We start from the raw sequence: 27,250 nt of genomic DNA on the forward strand, positions 1-27,250 counted from the left end.
TGATATCTACCACTTCCTCCTGATCCCCTCCCTGAATCCGGTGGATTAGGTGTCCTCTCCGAGCAGTACCCCCCTCAATTATGTCTCCCCTGGAGGTAGAACCAAGAAGTGTACCTCTGAAGGACCGGTGCCTGGCATGAGGTTGGTCCTCTTTTGTGGACATAAAGAATGAAGGAAGGAAGAAATGACTATTCATGCACCTGGAAATCACCAACTCTCCTGACTGACCTCAGAAGGTGAGCCATTCAACCCACCTGAACCCCAACCTCTGCACCTGTGAGATCCGGAAAGAACTAGATTTTGTCTACGAACAGAAAGGATGGGCATGGCTGAGGCACCTTCTGCCCCCAGCACCCCTGTGGCCCCAGATCCACTGGGTATCAGAGACGTTACTTGTGGATCTGGAAGAGCAGAGATACCAGGGCAGCCTGACAGGACAGGTGGGGATGCTGGGAATGTGTGGTGGAACAGAGGATGCTGGCAGGGCCTGGATCCTGGTTCTTGATCTCCCTCCACCTTCCTGCAGCCCTGTGCAAGTCACTTCCCAAAGGTCAGGCCTCAGCTTCCCATGTGTGAGCAAAGGGACCTCAGAAGGCTTTTCTCTGCCAAACCCATTACTAAACATGAGAAGCCCCTGGTCCAAGAGTGATTTACTCGAGCAACTAGAAAAGCACCACCTGTCGAGGGGGCAGCTGTAAGGGGCTGCGATTAAAAGACAGTCTGGGCTTGTAGTTCCCATTGTGGCACAGCGGAAATGAATCTGATTAGTAACCATGAGGTTGCAGATTTGATTCCTGGCCTTGCTCAGTGGGTTAAGGATCCAGTGTGGCCATGAGCTGTGGTGTAGGTTGCAGACACAGCTCGGATCCTGCATTGCTGTGGCTGTGGTGTAGGCCAGCAGCTGTAGCTCTGATTAGACCCCCTAGCCTAGGATATACCATGGATGCAGCCCTTTAAAAAAAAAAAAAAAAAAGAGAGAGACACAAAAATATAGTCTGGGCTTGAATCCTGCTTCTGCCTTGTGTTAACTGAACAAGTCATTGAACCACTCTGTACGTCAATTTTCTTATCTGTCCAATGGGCACAGTGTATAAAGGTATCTCACACACATGTGCACTATGAAGATTAAATGTGTGCATACATGTATGCAGAGAGATCTCTCTATCTGTACCTCTATCTGAACCTGACACTTGGACCAGCATCTAGCACACAGTAGGCACTACAGAAGTAATGGCCCTCATTATCCTTGTGGTTTTGTATCTTGAGGTGGTACCAGGAACAGAACCAAGCACCCAGGGATGAACTAAGAACAAATAATTTACAGGATCAAGTAGGGAAAAACCTCAATTGCAAAGTGAAGGTTGAGCCACTCCTCTGACAGTAGCAGGTGAGGTAGAGGAAAGCAAATGGACCTGGAATCAAGCAGGTCCAAGTTCCAATCCTGGCTCCAGCATTGTCTAATTGTGTGACCTGTGACACTCAGTGATTTTTCAGGCCTCTGCTTAGAAGGCACACCCTCACTGCCATCCATGACTGCCCAGCCCAGAGAACTCTCAGTGTCACACTCAGCCCAGGTTCTCCGCCTTGGCGCCAATGACTTTGGGCCACACAGCTTTCACTGAACAAGCTGTCTCCTGTGCTGCAGGACTGTTAACGGCATCCACGGCCTCTACTCGCCAGGTGACAGCTGCAGCCCCACTCCAAGTTGTAACAACCAGGTGTGTGTCTGCAGACATGGCCAAATGCCCTCGGGGTTGCGGGGGTGGCAAGAGCTCACCTGGGGTGAGCAGCTCTGCTCTAACCCTACTTCTTACTGTGCTTTTCTTTGTAGTGGCCATGCTGCCTAATGTCATCCTTGCCTATAGGAGACGTTTAAGAAATGTTTGAATAAACAAATGGAATTGAGGCCCAGTGCCCAGCACACAGTAGCTGCTCAATAAATGAGTTCCCTTCCTGAGCTGGTCTGTCCCTAATAGTTTCTTGGCCAAGAGCATGGTGTATTGATTTTAGTCTCTCCAAGGCCACCCAAACCCAGCGGGATGTGGGCCCTGGTCCAGCCTCCCTCCTGCTCTCACTGCTGGTGACACTGTTCTAGCATCCAAAGAGGAGGTCCTGCAGAGGCCTCGAGCCTCACCTGGCCTCTTGCCCTCCCACAGGTGCCAAACCATGAATCACCACCTGACTTCTGCAACTGCAGGGCTGGTGTGCAACCCCATGGGCTCAGGGGCTTCCCTTCGGAGCCACATGAGAAAACGCTCCACAAACAAGACCTTCACAACGGAAATGCATTCTGCCAGGACAGGCCTCAGCAGCTACGAGAACCTGTGGTCAAGCTTCTGGAAAGAGCACTACTTTGTAGAGAACGGACAGGACCAACAGATCCGTCCTAGAAAAAGACAAGATGACCTCTGACCTCCCAGGAGCCATGTATCCAGTCTGATGCTGAGACCTGCACTCTGGGGTCGGAAGGCCTGGCTTCAAGTCTTGGGCTCCACCCTTCCTACAATCATGCCCTTGGACAAGTTATTCCTCTTCTCTGAGCTCCATCTGTAGAATACGGATGATGATAACAATAGCGATACCTCATTAATCATATACCAGCTAGGAGGTTCTAAACACTTAGCTTGTGCTAAGTGTGGCTCTGAGCTTTTCACATGTATCATCCCACTGAATCCTCCCAACAACCCATGAGATAGATGATATTATTACAATCTCCATTTTACAGAACAGGAAACTGAGGCACAAATGTCTCTGCCTAGAGTAACTGCTAGGAATTGGCAGAGCCAAGACTCAAAGCAGGGTGGTCTGGTCCTAACTTCCAAGCTCTCATCAGCACACCTGGCAGTTGGTACATACTCAGGATGTGGCGGCTCTGCTCACTGGAGGAGGCAGGGCTTTCAAATAGAAACACCTAATTTTCCTTTTTTAAAAATTCTTTTCAGGGCTGCACTTGTGACATATGGAAGTTCCCAGGCTAGGGGCTGAATTGGAGCCATGGCTGGGGCCTATACCACAGCCACAGCAATGCCAGATCCAAGTCACATCTTCGACCTACACTGAAGCTTGCAGCGATGCCACATCCTTAACCCACTCACTGAGTGAGGCCAGGGATTGAACCTGCATCCTCACAGACACTACGTCATGTTCTTAACCCACTGAGCCACAATGGGAAGTTCCCAAACATCTAATCTTCACCTGCACTGAGAAGATGGCAGCAGGAGCCCAGCGCTCTCTGGCTAGTTCTCAGGCCTCAGGTCTTTCTGATTCCCTACCCTCAGAGCTGCACTCATCATGACGCCCAGCAAAGAGAGCAAAGCTGGAGACCTGGCTGCAAGCACCTGTGTGAGCGGGTGCCAGCCCTTCTCAGGGGCCAGCTTCCTCATCTGAAGATGGGGTGAGGGGGCCCCCATGGCAAGGACCAGATGAGATGATGGATGGAGTAGACCCACCGCACCCAATCACCATGGTCACAATTGTGAAGCCATCGGGAGGGACTTCTGGTAGGGTCGGCACGGGCTACTCTGCACGTCCCTCCCAGGCCCTCCTGCCAGACGGGCAGACTCTGGGTGGGACACACAGGCTGTCCTGCTTCAGCGACTCCGCCGATGATGGATGGGTCTTCACCAGCCGGACGAGGAGGCCCTGGCAGGCCATGGGCCTGAGGCTCCCCTCAGACGCTGCTCCTGGGCGTTGCCCGACCAGGTCATTTAATGTAGATGTTTGTTTAACCAGGAAATGAACTCCGAGGTTGACGGCAGTGTCCAGGGACAGACTTCTGGGAACAGGGTTCCTCCCAGGAACGTGGGGGTGGGGGCCTTGCTATCGCATTTCTCAGGCTGGCGCTGCGGCTGTTACACCAGGCGGCTGCCCCTCTGCCCCAGGCCCAGCCGCTTATCTCCCTGGTCCCCTTGGCCGCCCAGCGCACTTCCTCCCCAGGCCCCAGTCAGAGGCCGGTCCAATGACTATTCTGGGGCGGGGGCTGGCTGGGAGAAGCAGCCCTCCTTGAAGGACCCTCCCAGGGAACAGAGCAAGGCTGGGAGTCCTTGTCCTCCGCCCATGACTCAGTTTCTCCAGCTATAAAATATGGGTACTTTGCCTCCTTCTAGCACAGCAGCTCCCCAAGTCTGGCCTGAGAAACTCTGGGTTCTATCTCCCCTTTCCAGCTTATATCTGTGTGAGCCTAGATTTTCCTTCAAGTTGAACAAAACAACACTTTCAACAGATGGAATACAAGGAGAATTCTGGATTCCCCACATATCTTCCATGAAGCCAGACAGTAACAATGTTTGCAAAATGTAAAACCTAACCACTCTTCTATTTTGGGAAACAATTATTTTTCATAATAAGGGCTATTTATGTTAACACATAGTGGGTTTATTATTTTTAGGCTGCATCACAGCATGTAGAATTTCTTGGGCCAGGGATCGAACCCATGTCACAGCAGAGACAATACCAGATCCTTAACCTGCTGAGCCACCAGGGAACTCCTACTGTCATTTTAAAATGAATTAAAAGATAGATGTTTTACAATTTTCTCTGTGTTACTTTCTCATGTGGTAACTATAAATAGCTATAACTTATAGAAACGAAAACTTTTTGGGGTTTTCTATCATTTTTAAGAGGGTAGGGGTGTCTGAGACCAAGAGGTGTTGAGACCCTCCATTCTTAGAGGCTGTCACAATGATCGTATGGGATCGTGGACACAAAAGCTCTAGATTCTCAGGGAAGAGCTATGGAGGAGGGAGGCGTGACCACCCTGCATTAGTGTCACAGTCATTACCGTTCGTGGGAGAAGCAGGGTAGGTGATGGGCCCCGGCCCTCAGGACGGCCCCAGGTCTGCCCAGTGACCACACAACACAGTCTCTCCATAGTGTCCTGTCCTGCAGAAGAGGAAGAGCCTGCCTTAAAGCTCCTGCTTTGTCACCTCTCTCCCTGTGTACAGGCCTCCTGCTCACACCTGTCCTGCCTTTAACAGCTGCCTCTTTCCTTTGCTCCTCACCTCTGCCAGCGCCTGGCCAAGCCCCTGTCCTGACTTCTTGCCGCCTGGCTCTGTCCCCCGGTCTGTGGTCACCTGGGCACTCCACCCTCCATGCTGTAACCCTCAGCCTTTCTCCTTCCTTCCCTGATGACTTTCACCTCCATCTACATCGGCTCCACCCAGCTGGGCCTTGCCCCACATGCAGAACTGCCCTGCTCTGAGCTGGAGGCTTTCTGGTCCCCACCTTGGAAGTATGTTCCTCCTCAGCTGAACTCTCTTAGCTCCTGAAAGGTCTAGCCTTTGACCTCCTCCAATCCACCCTGGGTCATGGGAGCAGACTTCTGCTGTCACTTGCAGCCCCTGGCTCCCCGGCACTAACAGAAAGATCTTGTCATCTGGCTTGATGCCGAGACCTCCACTCTGCAGTCAGAAGACCTGGGTTCAAGTCCTGGGCTCTACCCTGTCCTAAACCTTTGCCTTTGGACAAGTTATTTCTCTTCTTGAGCCCCATCTGTAAAACAGGGATAATAACAATACCTCCTTAATAACCTAACAGCTAGTGTTTATTGAACACTTAGTATGTGCTCAATATAACTCTGAGCTTCTTACACTGAATCTTCCCCAAAACCCACGAGGTAGGTTCTTTTATTATTACCTCCATTTTACAGATGGGGAAACTGAGGCACAAGTAAGTCCTACTTTCACCTGTGACTCAGCTTAAAGACCTTTTCCATGCACCATGCCTGTATCCCTCCATGCCCCACGGAACTCAGCTGTAGTCCTTATGCTCACCTTGATTTTCCCTGCCTCCAGGCTTTTTGGCTCCTGCAGGTCATGTGCCCAGAATGTCTCTGTGATCTAAGAAGTGTGTGTCTAAGCCACGTGCAGAACCTGTGTTGGGCAAAGCGCCAAGGCAGGTGCTCTGGTGAGCGATGCTTGCCAGCCTTCTGGGCCACACAGCCCGTGGGAGGGGGGACAACATCCAGAAAGAGGGAAGGGGCTGCTGGCTACAGCTGTTTCAAGCCCTGGGGAACTTTCCTAATGGGTTTTTGCTGTTCTGAGGGTTTCAGTGAGGGCCTTGCTGGAGGGTTCTGAGGCCACCTCTGGAGCAGGCAGTGAGCTCAGTGAGCCAGACTCGCGGAGGCACGGAACCCAGGAGAAGGATGCCTGCAAGGCCCCTCAGGGCACCACCTGTGTGGACATCATCCCTCCCCTTGGAATGCAGACAGAGGCTTCCAGCACAGCCTTCAACAGCTGCTGGAAAAATCACAGACAGGAGCTCAGGGAGACAAGGCTCATTTTTATCCCAGCTGTTACCTATAGGGGATGAGGAGAGCAAAGGAGAGACAAGTCTTGCAGGATAACAGGGAAGAAAGTGGGACCAAACAGAGGCCCTCCACGCCCCACCCCTCCTCCCCCAGGACCAAGCACTCAGCTTCCGGTTCATACTGACATCCGCCTTATTCTAGTTCCTGAACATGGGCCACTGTGAGTCTGGGTTTGGCCCAGAAACTTCAGAAAACTTGCATTTCTGCAAGGAATCTGTGGCTGTAGATGCCATTTGTAGTGCAGTACACCATGCTACCTTGGAACAGTCCTTATGAGGCATGTGGAAAGCTGACTCCCATGCCTGCCCTCCCTCCAAGCAGGTGAACATCCACGAGCAAGCAGCAGTCTCTTAGGGGCTGAAGTCTTTCTGCCCATCAGACACCAGCCCACCCTCCCTCCCCCAGCCCCCAGCCCCCAGCAACCACCATTCTACTCTCTGCTGCTACAAGTGGGACTGTCTCAGACTCCTCCCAGATGTGGGATCACTTAGTGTTTGTTGTTCTGTGACTGGCTTACTTCACTTAGCACCATGCCCTCCAGGTCCAGCCATGCTATACCACGTGACAGGATTTCCTTCCTTTTAAAGGCTGAGTAATATTTCATTGTGTATGGTGAGCACACTTTGTTTATCCATCCATCCCTCGATGAACACCGAGAGGGTGAGTTTCATGTTAAGTGTTCTCACCACAATAAAAACCAAAACAACATGATCTCTAAATGCCTCAGTCAGCTCTCTCACCTTGTAGGATCTGCAGAGAGTTTTGAGGACGCTGACTGACAGCTCTCACTGAAAAGCAAGCACACGGCCTGCATGAGACGTGGCCTTCCTGTCCTCACCATCTCACTACAGCTCCAGAAAGGACCAGCCAGGAGTCAAGAAGACAGTCTTGCTGTCTCTTTGCCTCCTTTGTACCCTCTCTCTCCTTTCTACCTAACTCTGTCCTACTCTCCTTCATGGGTTACGTAGGCCTCACCACCTCATGGAAGCCTCCCTGATTGTCTTGACTCTTATGACCCTGGGACACTTGCACAGCTCAGGGTTTAGCTCACACAGCTAAGGACACCTGAGCTGCCAGAGGTGCAGTTATTCCATCTCACAGGCAGCCTTTGTTTTATCAAAAATTGTGAGATGTAACCTTTGTAAAAATGCATAAAATGTAAAGTTTAGAGACCATCCCGAGTAGCTTTCTCATTCTCCCACCTGACTGCAGGTCCCCGTAGTTGGTCAGCCTGTCAGCTTCTTTCCTGGCACCTCTGAGAGCTGAGGGCACCATGGGTGCTCAGGACAGACTGGTTGGTTGACATACAAACCAGAGTTCAAGTTTGAGGGTGCATATGAACCACCGGGGAGCTTGTTAACAGGCAGATCCTGATTTGACAAATAGATGGAGGGCTGGGTGCTGCTGGTCTATGTGCTAAACTCTGAGCTGCAGAGCTATAGACCAGGCATGGAGAGCAACGGCCACAAGTCAGGAAGGAGAATGTGTGGGCGAGTGTGACCTTGTGGCCCAAATTCTCAGCTGAGCGAGGGGCATGTCAGACCCTTGGCAGAGAGGAAAAGCAGCCACAGAATGAGCTCTCTTGGGGCCAAGGCACCCCAGCTGCCTCTATTCCCAGGCCCCTAACTGCCTGCAGGGCCTCTGGGACCCTGGAGGAGGGTGTGAGACAGGTAGGCACCCAGGATGCCTCCTGGACCTCTGAGCCACTCTTTCGCACCCCATTAGGGTCCTGAGATTCTGCACCCTTCCTGCCCCTCTACTCACACTGCCTTCCAATGTCTCTATGTCACCCCTCTGAACTGCTGTGCCCTCCGCATGGTCGCTGGGGGCCAGTGACAAGCAGAGCTCCCAGCTCTGCCCCTCACTGTGCACTGTAAATTACACAGGACCAAACGAGCGCTTTCGTTTATTAAACCGTCATTCATCTAAGCTTGTTTTCCATACTTAAATGCAGGAACTGAGTCTACTGCATTCATTTACTAATTAGTTTTTCTCGGTCTATCTGCTGAATACTATTTTATGTGCCAGGCGGCAGGGACATAACTGTGAATAGGACAATCATGGTCCCTGCCTTCCTGGAGCTATTCTGAGAGGGAAAGGCAAACAATATGCAAGTAAGCAGAAAAATAAAGAACATAATCACAGCTTGATAAGTATAAGGAAGGAAATGACAGCAACGCTGCAGGGTGAGCTGGGAAGGCCTCTTTGAGGAAGTGACATTTCATCTGAGACCTGCAATGAGCTGTTCAGAGAGAGGAAGAGTATCTCAGGTGGAGGCAAGTGCAAGTGCAAAGGCCCTGGGGTCGGTTTAAAGAACAAACTGACTTGTTGTGTAGCCTTTGTGGTTGAATTTCATTTGAATCATGATTAAGACGTGGCCATCAAAGATAAAATGCCAGGGATTTCAAATCCGTAAAATCTGGCGCCAACCACCAGATTAACACACTCAGGGGACAAGCAGCTGGGGGAGGAGGCGGGGAAGTGTGGGAAGATAGGGAGCTCAGCTTGGGATGTGCTGAGTTTGAAGTGTCTGCAGGCTTCCAGGAAGGGCCCCCAAAGCAGCCAGAGTGGGGGGCTTCGGGGAGGAGCGGGGCAGCAGGTCAGCTCCAGGAATGCAGCTGGGTGGGGTTGGCCACTGGCCTGGAAGGTGCTGCCCAAGCAGAGGACACAGAAGGAGAAGGGGGCTGGAGGGACCCAGGCACTGGGAAGCACATGCCTCAAGTAGAGGTGTGGCCAGAGGGGACGGTCAGGGAAGCAGGGCGAGAACCAGGAGAGGACGGAGCCAGGGAAGCCGAGGCAGTTCCCAGGCCAGAAGGAGACCAGAGTGGAGGCTCGGCTCAAGGGGGATAGCACGCTGAGCGAATGACAGCATAAGGGGGGTGGGAGAGTGGGAGGAGTGAAGTCCTACAGATCCGTCTAGCCCACCTTTCTCCTCTGCCCCCCAGAGGACTGCCTCACTTCTAAGGCTCACTCCCACCTCAGGCCTCTGCACTGCTGTTCTCTGCCAGAAATGCTCTGTGGACCTTCCGGCTCCCTCCTCCCTTGCGATGTTCAGCTCCTGCTTAAAGGCGTCCTCCTCATCGCGAAGGCCTTCCCTGGGGAATAGGAACCTCCTGCACTGCTGGAGTGAATGTAAAATGGGGCAGCCATACAAAGGTATGGCAGTTCCTCAAAAAATTCAAAATAGAAAGACCATGTGATCAAGCAATTCTACTTCTGGGTACATATACAAAAGAGCTGAAAGAAATGTCTCAAAGAGATATCTGTGCACCCATGTTCACACCAGCGAGATTCCTAACAACCAAAAGTAGAGGCAACCCAAGCATCCTTTGATGGATGAACTGACAGAATGTGGTATGTGCGTACAAGGGAATATTACTCAGCCTAAAAAAGGAGGGAAATACTGCCCTGTGTGACAACATGGATGAACCTGGAGGACATTCCACTAAGTGAAATAAGCCAGACAGAGAAAGACAAACACTGTATGATTCCACACCTATGAGGTATCTAGAGTGGTTAAACTCACAAAAGCAGAGAATAGCATGGTGGTTGCCAGCGGCCAGGAGGAGGGGTGTGGGAGTTGTTAAGGGGTAACGAGATTCAGTTTGGGAAGATGAAAAAGTTCTAGGAGATCCCACTGAGGCTCAGTGGATGTGAATATGACTAGTATCCATGAGGACAGAGGTTCAATCCCTGGCCTCGCTCAGTGGGTTAAGAATCAGGCATTGCTGTGAGCTGTGGTGTAGGTTGCAGACATGGCTCGGATCTGGCATTGCTGTGGCTGTGGTGCAGACTGGCAGCTGTAGCTCTGATTCGATAACTAGCCTGGAAACCTCCATATGTCGAGGGTACAGGCCCTAAAAAGACAAAAAAAAAAAAAAAGAAGCTGAAAAGTTCTGGAGATGGATGGCGAGGATGGTTGTACAACAATGTGAATGTTCTTTATTTTTCCCCATGTTTCTTCTTCTTCTTCTTCTTTTTTTTGGCTGCACACATGGGATGTAGAAGTTCCTGGGCCAGGGACTGAACCTGTGCCACTGCAGTGACCCAAGACATTGCAGTGACAATGCTGGATCCTTAACCTGCTGTGCCACCAGGGAACTCCTGACTGAATGCTCTTAAAGCCACCAACTTGTACACTTCAAACTGGTCAAGATGGGGAGTTCCTGTTGTAGCTCAGCGAGTTAAGAACCCAACTAGTATTCATGAAAATGTGAGTTCAACCCATGGCCTCACTCAGTGGGTTGCCAGTATTGCCACAAACTGTGGCATAGGTTGCAAATGTAGCTAGGATATAGCATTGCTGTGGCTGTGGCATAGGCCTGAGCTGCAGCTCCAATTTGACCCCTAGCCCAGGAACTTCCATATGCTACAGGTGCGGCCCTAAAAAGCAAAAAAAAAAAAAAAAAAAAAAAAAAGAAAAAAAAGAAAAAAGAAAAAGAAATAAAGAAAGAAAACAATGGTCAGGATGTCAAGATGGAAGATTTCTCTCTCTCTCTCTCTCTCTCTTTTTGCCACTCCCAGGACATGTGGAGTTTCCCAAGCCATGGATTGAACCTGTGCCATAGCAGAAACCCAAGTTGCTGTAGTGACAACACAGGATCCCTAACCCATGAGCCACCAGGGAACTCCAGAAGATTTCATGTTACATGGATTTAAATAAAATTTTTAAAAATTAGAAAAAAAAAAGCCTTCTCCAGCCTCCCTGTCTAAGTTTCCCCCCCTCCACCCCTGGTGCTCTGTCCTATACCACCACGGTTTGTTTTGTTCGTGGTTTACAGCATTTTCATCACCTAAACCCATCTCAGGAATTTTCCAGGATGATTGCTCATATCCTTCTAGAATATACACTCCAGGAACACCTGGTCTGACTTGTAGCTGCTGGATCTTCAGCCCTTAGGAGGGTGCCTGGCACACAGGAGGTGCTCAGTAAGTTCTTGGTTAAGTAATTTTTGTTGCAGAAGAGGAGGGACGGAGAAAAATGGGGTGAGGACACAGAAGAGATGCAGACAGGAGGGGGCTCATGGATAGGAGACAGTTTTCTGGGAAGGAGAACAAGCTGCAGCCGGAGGAAGAGGCTGCAGATTCTGAACGGCCTCCCTGGGGGCCTGGAGGAGTGCGCATGGGTAGTGGAGCCACTGTGCAGCCAGAACGAGAGGGCTCAGACTCCCTCCCTGGTGTGGAGAAGGCACGTGGAGAGGTGACATTTAACCCAGGCTGGGGACTGGCATGGTGGCAACAACCAAGGTTCAAGTGGTGCCTTTAACCCAGGCAGATGGTCAGGTGCAAGGCCTGGGGGGCACGAGGTCAACAAGGAGGCCCAGCCAGGCCACCGGGACCTTGGGTGCAGCTGGGGTGGGGACGTTCTGTGTGGGTGGGGGCCAGGGAGGGTGTGAAGGCACGATAGGTCTATTCCAGAGGATAGGGCTGGGCCCAGGGGTGGACCTGTCCAGGAAACAACGTCCGTGGTGACAACAGGACTTCAGCCAGGGAGGAGGTAGCCAGGAGGAGCCGCCAACTCCCGAGCTGGTCTCGGGGGAGGTGGTATTTAGCCTGAAAAGTCCCCATTAGTCTGCAAACCAGGCTCACAGTCAGTGGGGGCAACATGCCAGTCAGCCTTTGAATGTCTTCTTTCATTGCTAGATCTATTTTTAGGTCCTTCTTCATTTTCCTTTTTTGCCCCCTCTTTCCCTCAACCCACACCCTTTGTATGTCTGGGAGTGGGAGACAGAGAGGTCAGACAGGTGGGTGGACTGGCTGTGTTCAGCTTCCTGTCCTGCTCCCAAAACCTCTCCTCTCCTGACTCGGTCACCCCAACACATCTGGGAGGCGTGGGCTCCACTTTCTACTTAATGTTACATTACCACATCACAATGTAAGGAGGGTGGGGCTCACTGGCACACCCCAACCTGCCTCCCAAGCCCCCGGGGAGGCAATCCTAGAACACTTACACCTACCCCCACCCTGGGCCCCAGGCAGCCCCTCTGAGATGGCTGGAGATGGAAAGCTGGGTCCCTTGTCCCCAGGACATGACAGAGGCACAGAGAGGAGGAGTCTGCCTTCTGGAGAAATGGACTTTTCAGAGAGAATGGAAGACAAAAGAATAAGCCTCAGCCCTGGAAAGATCTATGGCAAAAAAGGAGCCAGGAAAGATGGCTGGATCTGGAAAGTGCCCAGTGACCCGGGGACCCTTCCACCTCAAGGGCTGCCAGGGAGCACACTGTAACAGCCTTGGGATGAGGGGTTTACACCAGTATGAGGAATGAAACTGTGCCTGCCCTCTGGACCACCATTCCCTCTGGGATCCACCCTCGAGAAAAATGTGAGTGTAAGGAGGGGTCTAAACAAGTAGCCTGCAGGGCTAAGTGCTGCAAAAAAATCAGAGACACTGTGAATGTCCCTCAGCAGGGGGATGGCAAATAGATTACAGCGCTGCAGACACCAGAATACTATGCAGTAGTAAAAAAAAAAAAGTGGGAAAATCTCTAAAATACCAGTGGATGAATCCAATCATATTACCCCCCATTTCTCCCTCCCTTTTCTTTTTTTTTGTCTTTTTAGGGTTGTACTCGCAGCATATGGAAGTTTCCAGGCTGGGGTCGAATCAGAGCTGCAGCTGCCAGCCTACGCCACAGCCATAGCAACACGGGGTCAGAGCCCCGTCTGCAACCTACATCACAGCTCACAGCAACAACGGATACTTAACCTACTGTGTGAGGCCAAGGATTGAACCTGAGTACTCATGGATACTAGCAGGGTTCGTTACCACTGCACAACCACAGGAACTGCCACCCCTGGTTTCTTACAGTTTGATATGGTTTATGGAAAAATCAAACTCCACAAACAATACCACCCATTTCCCAAGTATGATGAGTGACATACATAGGCAAATACGAGGGAAAAGTTCTGGAAGGATACACACCAAACTGCATTCCAGTTTTCTATGTGAGGGCACAGGGATAGGGAATGAGCGTCCCGGGGCACTTTCACCCTCACCTGTAAAGCTGTCATATGTCAGAGGACAACCTAGCAGAGCAGGGCCTAGGAAATGGAACCCTGGTTTCTAAAGGTGACTTCACCTCTGCTACATCATAAGGGAGGATGAACAGGCAGAGGGCAGGGGTGCTCAGGCCATCGGCAGGTGAGAGAACTGACCTGCATGGGGAGTCGGGACCACACTGCTCCCTCTGCGCTACTAGGAGGACAGGATACGCCCATCCCCACTGTGGCTCCCTGTGGGCTCTGTTCCTGGTTGGCCACGGGTTCCTCTTGGCTCTAGCCCCAGCAGGACACATAAGAGGTCCCTGTTCCTGGGAGGAGCTGCAGCAGTTCTGTGGCCCCATCATTACTACTGAGTCCTCGTTGACCTTGGGCAGGATGCTCCCCTGTCCTTGCCCACAGTCCCACCCAAAAACTCTGACCTTGATGTGTTTGTTTTGTGTGACAGGAGTTGTTCTAAGTCTCTTTAGATTTATTTACTCTCATCACTGCTCAGATGCAGGTATTATTATTATTATTATTATTTTGCTTTTTAGGGCCACATCTGCAGTGTATGGAAGTTCCCAGGCCAGGGGTTCATTCAGAGCTACAGCTGCCAGCCTCCACCACAGCCACAGCAATGCCAGATCCGAGCCACATCTGCAACCTATGCCAAAGTTCATGGCAATGCCGGATGCTTAACCCACTGAATGAGGCCAGGGATCAAACCCGCAACCTCATGGTTCTGAGTCGGATTCATTTCCACTGTGCTACAAACGGAACTCCCTGAGGCAGGTACTATTACTGCTTCTGGATGTTACAGATAGGGAAACTGAGGAAGAGTGTGCTCAAGAAACTGCAGTTTGCTAGTCACTCTGCTCGCAAGCAGCAGAGCTGGGATGGAACCTCTCTTTCCCCAAGCTACCTGCCTCTCGCAAGCTCCTTATTCCTGGAGGTGCCCAGGCAGTGGCCTGGGAAGTTAGCACAGATGACCATCAATGTTGGGGGCCCATGCATGTCCTCACTGTAGTCCCAAGCAGGCCAGACCTTCTCTTTGCCCCCTGTTTCCCAGACTCAGAAACAACAGGTGGTTATGACGCCCCCAGTATGCAGCCAGGACCTCCACATGCATCTTCTCATCCTTCCCTCCCAGGTTGCACATGGGCAGTCCACTGCTCCTTCAGCCCTTTGAACACTGCCCCCCCCCAGGCCTGAGACCTAGCCTCTGCTCCCAGGTTCAGTGTGAGGACAGAATCCCCGATGACACCTGTGCCTGTCTGTTCCCAGGCTCCACAGCCCCAGGGATGCCCAGAAAAGCCCAATCATCTCTAAATGGGCACCATGAACTCAAAGTTTGCCTCCTCTGTCACCCTGACCCCCACCAAGGAGCCAATAGTTTCTTCTTGGGTAAAGGGGAGAAGGGGAGAGATAGGAGGTCACCAGGAATGCAGCGGAAAAACAAACAAACAAACAAATAACAAATAAGACTGGATTTGGAGTCAGCCAGACCTGCTGCAAGTCCAGTTCCTTCCATCACTAGCAGTGTGGTCTTGGGCAAGTTACTTAACCTCTCTGAAACTCTGTGTCCTCCAGCGCAAAGCAGGGATAAGAGTATGAACTTGAAAGTTGTGAGCCATGAAAGAGAGAACAGACAGGAAGTGCTGGGTGGAAAGCAGGCAGCCCCCTGTCTGGAGGGAGCAGCAGGGACAAGAGGAAGGGGAAGGGGTGAGGATGAGCGGGTAGGAAGCCCCCAGGCCCACCCAGTGCCCAGTGGGAACCACCCCCAACGCCCGACACCCAGTAAGAAGGTCTGGGCCTCCGTCGTGACTTAGGTTCCAACTCACTGTCTGCCTCTGGACAGCACCCCACCCCACCTCCTGCCCGCCTCAGCATCACTGTAGGGAATGGGGAAACCAGCTTTCACCCTAAAATGGTTTTCATGGCAGTGAGAGGGATAAATTAAGAGACCAGGATTAAAATACACACCCTACAATATATAAAATAGATAACCAACAAGGACCTACTGTACAGCACAGGGAAGTATCTTCAATGTCTTGTAAATAACCTATAATAGAAGAGAATATAGGAGTTCCTTCTGTGGCTCAACGGAAATGAATCTGACTAGTATCCATGAGGATGCAGGTTTGATCCCTGGCCCTGCTCAGTGGGTTAAGGATCCGGCATTGCTGTGAGCTGCGGTGTAGGCCGGTGGCTGCAGCTCTGATTCAACCCCTAGCCTGGGAACCTCCATTTGCCAAAGGTGCATTCCTTAAAAAAAAAAGGGAGATTGTAAAATAAACCACACACACACACACACACACACACACACACATATATACACATACACATAACTGAATCACTTCACCATACACCTGATACTAACACAACATTGTAAATCAACTATGTTTCAATAAAATTTTAAAGCAAGAAAATAGTTTTCACTTCATGAAACTCGCTCATATCCCTTAACTCATCTTAACGCATCTCACCCTCACAATTCCCACAGATGACACTGAGACTGAGGGGCTGAGGTTGCTGGCACGCAGGCCTGTCTCGATTCGAATCAGGAAGCTCTATTCCACTTGGTCCCCAAAGGCTCTGGGAAGCCCCAACTCCCTGGGGTCCAGGTGGATGTCAGCAGGCACCCCTGCAGCTGACCATGTCTTCCATACACCTCGTGGCTGCAGCCCAGCAGCTCTGAGACTCAGCCTCTGCATGCAGCTGGGGACCAGCTCTTTTCAAGCCACTTCCTCTGCACCCAGAGGGGAGGGAGTGGGCCCTTTACCACCCTCTCTCCACCTTCTTGTCTCTGACCCTCACAGCCCGCCGGACCCTTCATTGCGGTGGGCGCCCTACCTTTTGGGTGAGGCTAGGGTCTCTTGGAGCAGTGTCCTCCTCTGAGCTTCCTTGCTCGTCATCCGACGTGAGGTCCTCCTTGGGGGCTGCTGCTGAGATGGGGCAGACCTTGTAGGGCTCCGTGTAGGCGCTGCGGTCAGAGCAGAGTAGAGAGAGGGTTAGTGCTTCCTGTTCAGCAGAGGGAAAGTGAACAGGCCAGGGACACTGAGAATGCCATGAGCCATCAGTGGGTGCTCTGTGCCCTCCAGGAGGACCCATAAATGAGTAAGACCAAGCATACCCCTTCCTGCCCTGGCTCCAGCCAGTGTGTCCCCCTTTGAGTTCTTATAACATGCCAAGTTCTTTGCAGCCTCAGTGCCTTTTCACATGCTAAGGCAGACTTGTCTCCTGTTAGATATGAGGTAGGCTGTGCTGGTGAAGGAAGGTACAAATAATTACTAAGCGGGTAAGAGATGTCCATTCTGATTGGTCTGGCAGCTGGACTGGCCTGGTTAAGTAGCAGAGTCATTCCCCAAGGTAGCTGTGTCCTCTGGGCTTGAGGAACGGATGCAATGATGTGGCAGACAGGGTCTGGGATGTGTATTCTAGCCCTTCCTTTCAGCCCTGCCCTCAGCCAGCTCATAGACGAGACCCAGCTCAGGTACCACTTTCCACCTCAGCTGCTCAGGGATAATGATCCCTATCTCACTTTTCTGGCAGATGCTCTGAGGATCAATACTTAGAAAGCTTACACAAGTGTGATTATCTCAGAGCTACATAATGATGACTATTAAGTAGGCATTGCCACTGATTGATTAAATAACTAATACCTTCATTCAACAAATATTTATTGATAGCCTCCTTTAGGCCAGGCAGAGAGGTAGGCACTGGTGAATAAAGCAGATTCCTGTCCTCAAAAGTGGAAAAGCTAATGTATGATCATAAATTGACAAGTGAAGGAGAAGGAGGTGTTTTGATAGAGAGTAACAAGAGGGTGTTCAGGTAGATCAGGGAAGGCTGCTCTGAGTGTAGGCCGAGAAGGAGGAGACGGAGCCTTGTGACAGCATGGGAAGTACTCCAGGCAGAGAGCAGCAGGTGTAAGAGCACCAAGGCAGCAAACATAAGCCGACCAGGAGTAGAAGAAGCCTCGAAAAAGCCTCTCTTCTCTGCCTTCTAACCCTTTCCCACAGAAGAGGTTCTGGACCCATCACAAAAGCCTCTTTGGTCTGCTCCCTGCTCCCAACCTCCTTTTCCACACAGCAGAGTGATTGTTCTATAGCAGAGACTGGCCATGCCCCCTCTCCTACTCCATAACCTTCAATGGCTCCCTCCTGCCTGTGTTGATGTGGTCCCAGACAACTTCTCACAAAACTTCTCTTTATACTAAAGACTCAGGCATCTGGTCTTATATTTTTAAAAATTTTTTTATTACTCAAATGAATTTATCACATCTGTAGTTGTATAATGATCATAACAATCTGATTTCACAGGATTTCCATCCCACAGCCCAAGCACATCCCCCCACCCTCCAAACTGTCTCCTCCAGAGACCATAAGTTTTTCAATGCCTGTGAGTCAGCATCTGTTCTGCAAAGAAGTTCAGTCTGTCCTTTTTTCAGATTCTGCATGTCAGTGAAAGCATTTGATGTTGGTGTCTCATTGTATGGCTGACTTCACTTAGCATGATGGTTTCTAGGTCCATCCATGTTGCAAAAACTGCTGGTATTTCGTTCTTTTAATGGCTGAGTAATATTCCATTGTGTATATGTACCACTTCTTCTTGATCCACTCCTCTGTCAGTGGACATTTAGGTTGTTTCCATGTCTTGGCTATTGTAAATAGTGCTGCAATGAACATTGGAGTACATGTGTCTTTGCGAGTCGTGGTTTTCTCTGGATAGATGCCCGGGAGTGGGACTGCTGGATCAAACGGTAGTTCTATTTTTAGTTTTCTGAGGAATCTCCATACTGCTTTCCACAGTGGTTACACCAAGTTACAATCCCACCAACAGTGTACTAGGGTTCCTTTTTCTCCACACCCTCTCCAGCACTGATTGTTTGTCGACTTTTGGATGATGGCCATTCTGGCTGGTGTAAGGTGGTACCTCACAGTGGTTTTGATTTGCATATCTCTAATAATGAGTGATGTTGAACATCTTTTCATGTGTTTCTCCGCCATCTGTATGTCTTCTTTGGAGAACTGTCTGTTTAGATCTTCTGCCCATTTTTTGATGGGGTTGTTTGTTTTTTTGGTATGGACCCGCAGAAGTTGTTTGCAAATTTTGGAGATCAATCCCTTGTCAGTCGATTCACTTGCAAAGATTTTCTCCCATTTTGTGGGTTGTCTTTTCATGTTGTTTGGGGTTTCCTTTGCTGTGCAGAAACTTTTAAGTTTGATTAGGTCCCATTTATTTATTTTTGTTTTTACTGTCATTACTCTGAGAGGTGGATCTGAGAATATGTTGCTGTGGTTTATGTCAGAGAGTGTTTGGCCTATGTTTTCCTCTAAGAGTTTGATGGTGTCTGGTCTTCTATCTAGGTCTTTAATCCATTTGGAGTTTATTTTTGTGTATGGTGTTAGGGAGTGTTCTAATTTCATTCTTTTCCATGTGGCTGTCCAGTTTTCCCAGCACCACTTATTGAACAAGCTGTCCTTTCTCCATTGTATGTCCTTGCCTCCTTTGTCATAGATGAGTTGGCTGTAGATGTGTGGGTTTAATTCTGGGCTTTCTATCCTGTTCCACTGATCTGTATGTCTGTCTTTGTGCCAGTACCATACAGTTTTGATGACTTTTGCTTTGTAGTATAGTCTGAAGTCAGGGAGCCTGGTTCCTCCAGCTCCACTTTTCTTTTTCAGGATGTCTTTGGCTATTCTGGGTCTGCTGTGCTTTCAAACAAACTTTAAAATATATTGTTCGAGCTCTGTGAAAAATGTCGTTGGTAATTTGATAGGGATTGCATTGAATCTGTACATTGCCTTAGGCAGTATAGTCATTTTGATAATATTAACTCTTCCAATCCACAATCGTGGTATATCTTTCCATCTATTTGTGTCATCTTTGATTTCTTTCATCAGCGTCTTACAGTTTTCAGAGTACAGGTCTTTTGTCTCTTTAGGTAGGTTTACTCCTAGGTATTTTATTCTCTTGAATGTGATGGTAAACGGGATTGCTTCCCTAATTTCTCTTTCTGATCTTTCATTGTTAGTGTATAGAAATGCCGTTGATTTCTGTATCCTGCAACTTTGCCAAATTCGTGGATGAGCTCTAACAGTTTTCTGGTAGAGTCTTTAGGATTTTCATGTCATCTGCAAATAGTGATAGTTTTACTACCTCCTTTCCAATTTGGATTCCTTTTATTTCTTTTACTTCTCTGATTACTGTGGCTAGGACTTCCAGAACTATGTTGAAGAGTAGTGGTGAGAGCGTACATCCTTGTCTTGTTGCTGATCTCAGCAGGAATTCTCTCAGCTTTTCACCATGGAGAATGATGTTTGCTGTGGGTTTGTCATATATGGCCTTTATCATGTTGAGGTAGGTTCCCTCTATGCCCACTTTCTGAAGGGTTTTTATCAGAAATGGGTGTTGGATTTTGTCAAAGGCTTTTTCTGCATCTATTGAGAGGATCATATGGTTTTTATTCTTCAGTTTGTTAATGTGGTGTGGTCTTATTATATTTTTATCAAGTACTTATTTCTGCCCTCTGGGAATGCCACGATGAGATGCTGGAATGCTGGAATGATAGACAGATGGGTTGGGGGAGGAGCAGTGAGGAGGGGGCATCTGTTCTCTGGAGTGGCTGTGCCAACTCTAGCCCAGGCCTCCTGCGGGCAGAGCTGCCGTTGCCTCAGGCCCTGGTCCAGGTGGGGGAAGCACACTGGGTGGGGTACTTCAGGAGAGAAGAGACTGAGCCTTAGGCTACAGTGCAAGGAGAGGCCCTTCTTGCTGAGTCAGGCTGGGACTTGGGACCTTTGCTGAAGTGTATGCTCTTGGACAAACGTCTCCTTGAGCAACGGAATACAAAGAAACTAGAAGAGATTAAAAATAACTGCACACATGAACAAGAAGATACAAAAAGACCAAAACCCAAGGACCACTTCTGTGGTGTCAGGTGTTGGGGTGTCAGGAGTACACAGCACCCACCACCATTTAAGGGACCCACTCACTCTCTCAACAGGGAGGGGGCAAGGGCACCTATTTCTTGTTTCTGTTCCCTCCTGATGCAGGCCCAATAATAACAATAAAGCCTAGTCAGAATTCCTCATCTGGCCTCTTACCAGTTTCTACTGATTAAAGAGTCCCAAGCAACCGGGTGGGTAATGCTGGAGTTCCTTCCTGACAGACCATGGATTCCCTACTCCAAACACCCGGAGCCCAAGAAATACAGGGTCTTCCAGGAGTAGGATAGTGTCCCCTGGTCCACACAGGGGCCAAGTGGTCAGACACAGCAGGGACAAGTGGTCTGTTCCTGCTTGGGCTTCCACTGCCATAATATCTATGTATGTACATACGTGTGTGTTGTGGGGGGGTGGTTGGTAGCTGTGCGCTGTGTGCAGAGACAGAATCCTGACACAGGCTGAGACACGACCCACTTTGCTATCCAACTGGACCCCTCTGCATCCATACCTCTTTCTTCTTTTTAAAAATTGACTTTCTTGTCCTTATCTCTCAAACTATGTGAGCACACAAGGTACTCTGCAGCAAGCTGCACGTGTCCTATGGAGGTGTACAAAGGCACGTAAGATCCTCTCCGCCTGGGGCTGCCCTCTGCCTCCTTCACTGCCCCTGAGCACACCATGGGGGCCACCGGTCCCCTCCTCTAAGGAGCTGTCCCAGCCCAGCATGTCAGGAACACTGCACATATTTAAGGAGCTCAGAGCCATACTGGGGCAAGTGACTGCTCGGACGGTCGCAGGGACCCCTCCCTCCTGAGTCACATGTGTCTTCCAAAGGGGAATGGAGCACGGCTCTCACTCCAAGAGGAAAGGCCACATCAGGCCCCAGCAGGAGCCCATTATGTTCTGGAGGACAACCCGTAATGGTGAGGGATGGAGCAAGTTCCCTGTGCCCCAGACTGCCCCTCCTCCTCCTCATGAGGATGAGAAGGTATATGGCAGGCCTTTCCCATATTGGGCTGAGAAGGAAGGAAGGATTCCCACAGAGCAAAGGGGAACTCCATCCTCCCAGGCAGCAAGATGGAAATCTGAGCATCTCCTGCACAGCCAGCCAGCTGCTGCTTGAGCATTAAACCTTTCCTGAATTTACCTTCAAATCTTGCCCAACTCCATTGGCATCTCTATCACAGCCTCATGGTGCAAGCCATCTCTTGCCTGGACATCTGTAACAGCTGCTTCCCTGTTGGCTCCCATTCCAGCCTGGCTGTCCTCTGTTCTGTTCACCAGCAGCCAATGCAACCTTCTCAAACCCAATTTGATCTTGTCACCATCTTGTTTAAACCATTCAGGGATATTCCAGTGCTCTTGGGTTTCTGCTCCACCTGGGACATGGGAAGATGGGCATCCTTGGGCCTCAATGCTGCTGTGAAGTCTCCCCAGCATCAGCCAGGCATCACGGACATGGGGGCTCTGCCTCTATGGGCAGGGGTCTGGAGCCCCCAAAGCACAGCCGTGGATGATACTGGGGAGAGAATTCGTGGAAGCCAAACCCCCAAAGCAAGGGAGGGGCTAGCTCAAGGTCATTTGGCAAATCTGGGCCAGCACATGCTGCCTCTAAGATGTCTCTGCCTACATCTGATCCCATTTTAGAGATGCGAAAACAGGCACAGTCAGGTACCTTAGTGCACTGATGTATGGAGTGGGGTCTCAGGTTGCAAGGGCAAAGGGTGCTATTATTCTATTTCCTTTTTGAGAGGCAGCAGAATGCAGTGACTAGAGCTCGCACTCCTGGGTGGGACTGCCTAGGTCCAAGTCCTGGCTTGGCCACTTACTGGCCACGTTTAACCTCTCTAAGCCTCAGCAGTGCTCAATCCACTGAGCTGCCAGAGGATACAATGAGCTAAATAATGCAAGATGCTGAGAACCATGCCAGCACATCATTACTCCATAAACGTGAGCTCTCTTCCTTACCAGCTTGGCCTGGTGCACACGGCTATTCCATTATTTACCAACTGTTGTCCAAAGTCAGCTCATTTTTGACATTGCTACTATGCTGATCTCATCCTGAGTGATAACACCCATGAAGTCACAGTCTGCATTCTTCTAACACTTTAAAATAAGCCATATGATGATTAATCTATAATGTGTTTGACTACAATGACCTTGCCTTTCCCTGAAGATGCACAGACCTTAGCAATAAACCCAGTTACCGCTGACCTACCATTTGTCCTAAGTCCAACCTCAGCTTAGGGCCAGACATATGGCCCAGGCTCTTTTTACCTTCTTCCTCTCACATCCTTTTCTAAAAAGATCATGAGACAAGGGTTTGGGTGTTCTGATAATATTCTAGCTCATTTATTTCACTGTCCTATTCAGGGACTGTGAGCACTGTAGATGGGAACAAACTGCCATTAAAAATATGCTTTCAGGCGTTCCCATTGTGGTGCAGTGGTTAACGAATCCGACTAGAAACCATTAGGTTGTGGGTTCGGTCCCTGCCCTTGCTCAGTGGGTTAACGATCCAGCGTTGCCATGAGCTGTGGTGTAGGTTGCAGACACGGCTCGGATCCCGAGTTGCTGTGGCTCTGGCGTAGGCGGGTGGCTACAGCTCTGATTCAACCCCTAGCCTGGGAACCTCCATATGCTGCAGGAGCAGCCCAAGAAATAGCAAAAAAGACAACCCCCCCCCCAAAAAAAAATATGCTTTCACTACATATAAGAGCAAGGGTAATCCAATGCCTTGACAGAGTCAATGAAAGCTGCAGTGACAGACCTTATCTTGGATTGAAGTCATTAGTTAAATAAGCAAATCAAAATAGTCTCAGACCACAAATGTCAAGAGAACTGCCTCTCTAGACCTTTGATATTCGCTACAGACTGATCTTCAAATGCGGGGGAGGAAAAACACCTCCAAGAATCGTTTTCTTAACAACGTCTACCCAGATTCTCTGACAGGTCCTGAAAAACTCACCTCCTGGGTGAGTAGCTACTTCTTCCCTCGGGGGACAGACTGGGACCCTCACATAGCCCACCCTTCTCCCCAGCCCATCAACATGAACATCTGAGACAGATCCTTTGTACAGTGTGCCCTCAGGAAGGCTGCCAGGTTCTGCATTTTTAGCTATCTGGTTCCTGTTTGTTTGGCTTTTGGTCATTCAGACCCTGTACTGTAGGTACCATTAATGCAGCAGTGAACCAATAGACATCATCTGTTTTACAGCCTCTCTAGTCAAAATGCCCATTATAACAAATGAGGTGCAGTCTCCAGACACCGCCTATGAATGTACGAATCATTACATACGAGAAAGCTCTGACCCCAACATCTACCCACCTACTCACTCACCCATCTCAACACTCTTTTTTTGTCTTTTTTTTTTTTTTTTTTTTTGCTATTTCTTGGGCCGCTCCCGTGGCATATGGAGGTTCCCAGGGTAGGGGTCCAATTGGAGCTGTAGCCACCGGCCTACGCCAGAGCCACAGCAATGCGGAATACGAGCTGCATCTGTGACCTAGCGTCTGTGACCTACACCACAGCTCATGGCAATGCCGGATCATTAACCCACTGAGCAAGGGCAGGGATCGAACTCGCAATCTCATGGTTCCTAGTCGGATTCGTTAACCACTGCGCCACGACGGGAACTCCTCAACACTCTTTCATCCACTCTTTCACCCATTTATCCACTCACCCCTGCCTCCTTTTCTCCTTCTTTTCTCCATCCCTCCACCCAACCATTCATCTCCCGTTCATCTGTCCAACTACTGAGCCACTTAGCATGCATCGTGCATCCATTCATTCACCCACCTATCTTTCAGCCTTCTATCCATCCACTCAATTACTTAGCCTCCCAATTATCCATCCATTTCCCTACTCAACTTAATCGACAAGTATGAATTAGCACCAACTTCAAAGTGCTAAGACATGGAGGAACCAAAAGTGACTAGGGAACTCTCCTTGGTCTGCAGAGTATGCTTAAGAGGGTGGGCTCAGAAGTCAGATTGCTTGGAGCTCCCATTGTGGCTCAGTGGAAATGAATCTGACTAGTATCCATGAGGATGCAGGTTCGATTCCTGGCCTTGCTCAGTGGGTTAAGGATCCGGTGTTGCCGTGAGCTATGGTATAGGTCTCAGACACAACTCGGATCCCATGTTGCTGTGGCTATGGCGTAGGCCAGTAGCTGCACAGCTCCAATTCAACTCCTAGCTCGGGAACTTCCATACACCATAGGTGTGGCCCTAAAACGGCAAAAAAAAAAAAAGAAGAAGAAGAAGAAGAAGCCAGACTGACTCCCAGCTCTACCACTTCAAGTAACTTACTTAAACTTTCCATGCCTCAGTTCTTTTGTTTTGTTTTCAAATCTGTAAATCACAGTTAATGATACATGCCAGGAAAACAGGCAAAATGCCACGTGGTCAGCACTGTAAGTTTAGAGACCAAGTGGTCTAGAACTTTGGCATCAGATCAAGGAGAGTCACTGTATGACTTCAGGCAAGTCACCCAACCTCTCCGTTTCTTATCTGTAAAGTGGGGAAGACTACATAGGTTCATTGTGGGCTTCAATGAGAACATGATGGTAAAAGCAGCCATTGTCTGGCACATAGTAGGTCCTCTATGGCCAGCTCATGGAAGGGCCAAGTTCTAAACTCCTGAACTAGTGTCCACAGAACTGTATTCTCCCTCTGACTTCAGGCAAGTCACCCAACCTCTCCGTTTCTTATCTGTAAAGTGGGGAAGACTACATAGGTTCATTGTGGGCTTCAATGAGAACATGATGGTAAAAGCAGCCATTGTCTGGCACATAGTAGGTCCTCTATGGCCAGCTCATGGAAGGGCCAAGTTCTAAACTCCTGAACTAGTGTCCACAGAACTGTATTCTCCCTCTGCGTTGACTTGTACTTTAAAGGGAACACAAATTAAAGTTGCCCAGAGCTCGTTACCTTAAATGACCCTCCAAATGAGCACAGTCCTTTCCTGCTGCCTAGAGTAGTAAAAGGACATGTGCATCCACGTGGAGGGACAAGCACTGTGTAACCTGGCCCAGGGCTGTCTGGCTCTGCCCATTAAATCCCGTCCTATGTGACACTCACTAGGAGCCATAACCCTGAGCACAGCCAGAATGGCCCAATAACTCATAAAGAGGGAACGCTTTCCTCCCTGGGAGCCTCCTGGCAGGCACCCTGGCCCCATTCTCCGCCCTTGCTGGTGCAATGATGTGTGGAGGTGGCCAGTTTGCAGCTGTAACGTCCTCTGGCTCCTCTGAGATAGGCTGGGACCTTCCCTGAGCTCACCAGCATGGAGGGAGGGGCAGTGGGCTTTGGGGCTGAGATGGAGGACACAGGACAACAGGCTCGGTGAACACGACTACCCGGCCACCCTAATCAGCAGAGCAGTGGGGAAGAGTTTGCAAGCTGGCAGAGGAGAGGGCAGGGTACAAAATGAGGGAATTCCAAATCCTCAGATATTTAATCCTGTCCGTCGTCCACTCCCCAGTCGTGCATCACCTTCAACATTCACTCAAATGTCCCTCTACACCTTCCGTGGGTGGCATCTTCTCCCCTGATACTTCCTTGTCACTCAAAACTGAGCCCTCACATGTTTCCCTTCTTCAAAGAGACATGGAGATTTTCATGGATACAGGTAATGTTTACACTGTGACTGGGAACTTTATTTATTTTTCTTTTTTGGCTGCCCTGCGGCATATGGAGTTCTCAGGCTGGGGATCAGATCCAAGATGCTATTGCAATCGATGCTGCACCTACAGCAACGCTGGATCCTTTAACCCACTGTGCCTGGCTGGGATCGAACCTGCATCCTGGTGCTAAAGAGATGCTGCTGATCTTGTTGTGCCACAGAGGGAACTCCATAACTGGAAACCTGAAGTCTGATACAGTGGAAATTTCCCAAGAGGATGGGGGTCAGAGACCTTGGAGCCCTGGATTTAGCTAAGCCACTGCATAGTCTGGACTACATGTCTGTAAAATGGAGGTGGAGAACACCAAAACCACGTGTGATAGCAGACGGTAAGCATCCGATGGCTTGGGGGCCAGGCTCTGAGAGCGGCTGCTGTCCTGAAGTCTCTCTGCTCCTGGAACGAGCCTCTGCTTCGCTCCCTTTTGGAGGGAATGGATCCTACCCTAGGGTCAGCCAAGGGATAGTACTTGTAATGCTTCCCAGAAACATGATGGAAGGAGAGGCTTTTTAAAAATTCAATTTCCATTTTCTACTAAGTTAAAACCAGAAGTGTAGGCCTGCTCTCTGTCCTGCGACATCCCCAACCCTCTTCTTAAAGCACAGCCTCAGTGGCTTTATAGGGATTTCTTTTCCTATTATAACAGTGTAAGGAAATATAATTCACATACCATAAAATTCACCCTTTTAAAGTGTACAATCCAGTGTTTTTTGTTTTTTGTTTTGTTTGTCTTTTTGCCTTTTCTAAGGCTGCTCCCACGACATATGGAGGTTCCCAGGCTAGGGGTCTAATGGGAGCTGTAGCCTCCAGCCTACGCCAGAGCCACAGCAGATCTGAGCCGAACCTGCGACCTACACCACAGCTCACGGCAACGCCAGATCCTTAACCCACTGAGCAAGGCCAGGGATCAAACCCGCAACCTCATGGTTTCTAGTCGGATTCATTAACCACTGCGCCATGACAGTAACTCCCAGTGCTTTTTAGTATATTAGAGTTGTGCAACCATAACCACCATCTTACTTAGAACATTTTCACAGATCCAGAATGAAACTCTAGCATTTAGCAACTGATCACATTCCTCCCTGGCAACAACTAATTTACTTTTTTTTTTTTTTAACCACTAATTTACATTTTGTCTCTATGGATTTGCCTATTCTAGACATTTCATATTAACAGAATTATACATTATGTGTCCTTCTGTGTCTGGTTTCTTTCACTTAGCACAGTGTTTTCAAGTTCCATGTGTTACAGCATGTATTCATACTTCACTCCGTTTAATGACCAAATAATATTCCAGTGCATGGCTGGACCAACTTGTTTATCCAACCATC

At 49.6% G+C, this 27,250-nt stretch overlaps 1 protein-coding gene across 1 annotated transcript in view; it reads right to left on the bottom strand.

Moving 5' to 3' along the window:
• FGD5 (FYVE, RhoGEF and PH domain containing 5) overlaps window positions 1-27,250 on the bottom strand; it is a 131,031-nt gene that overhangs the window by 57,983 nt on the left and 45,798 nt on the right. Inside the window, exon 3 of the mRNA XM_047781695.1 lies at window positions 16,142-16,271. Within this exon, the coding sequence (XP_047637651.1) occupies window positions 16,142-16,271 (130 nt within the window). The remainder of the gene's footprint in view (window positions 1-16,141; window positions 16,272-27,250) is intronic.

Source organism: Phacochoerus africanus, chromosome 1 (assembly GCF_016906955.1).
Source record: "Phacochoerus africanus isolate WHEZ1 chromosome 1, ROS_Pafr_v1, whole genome shotgun sequence".
Lineage (NCBI taxonomy): Eukaryota > Metazoa > Chordata > Mammalia > Artiodactyla > Suidae > Phacochoerus > Phacochoerus africanus.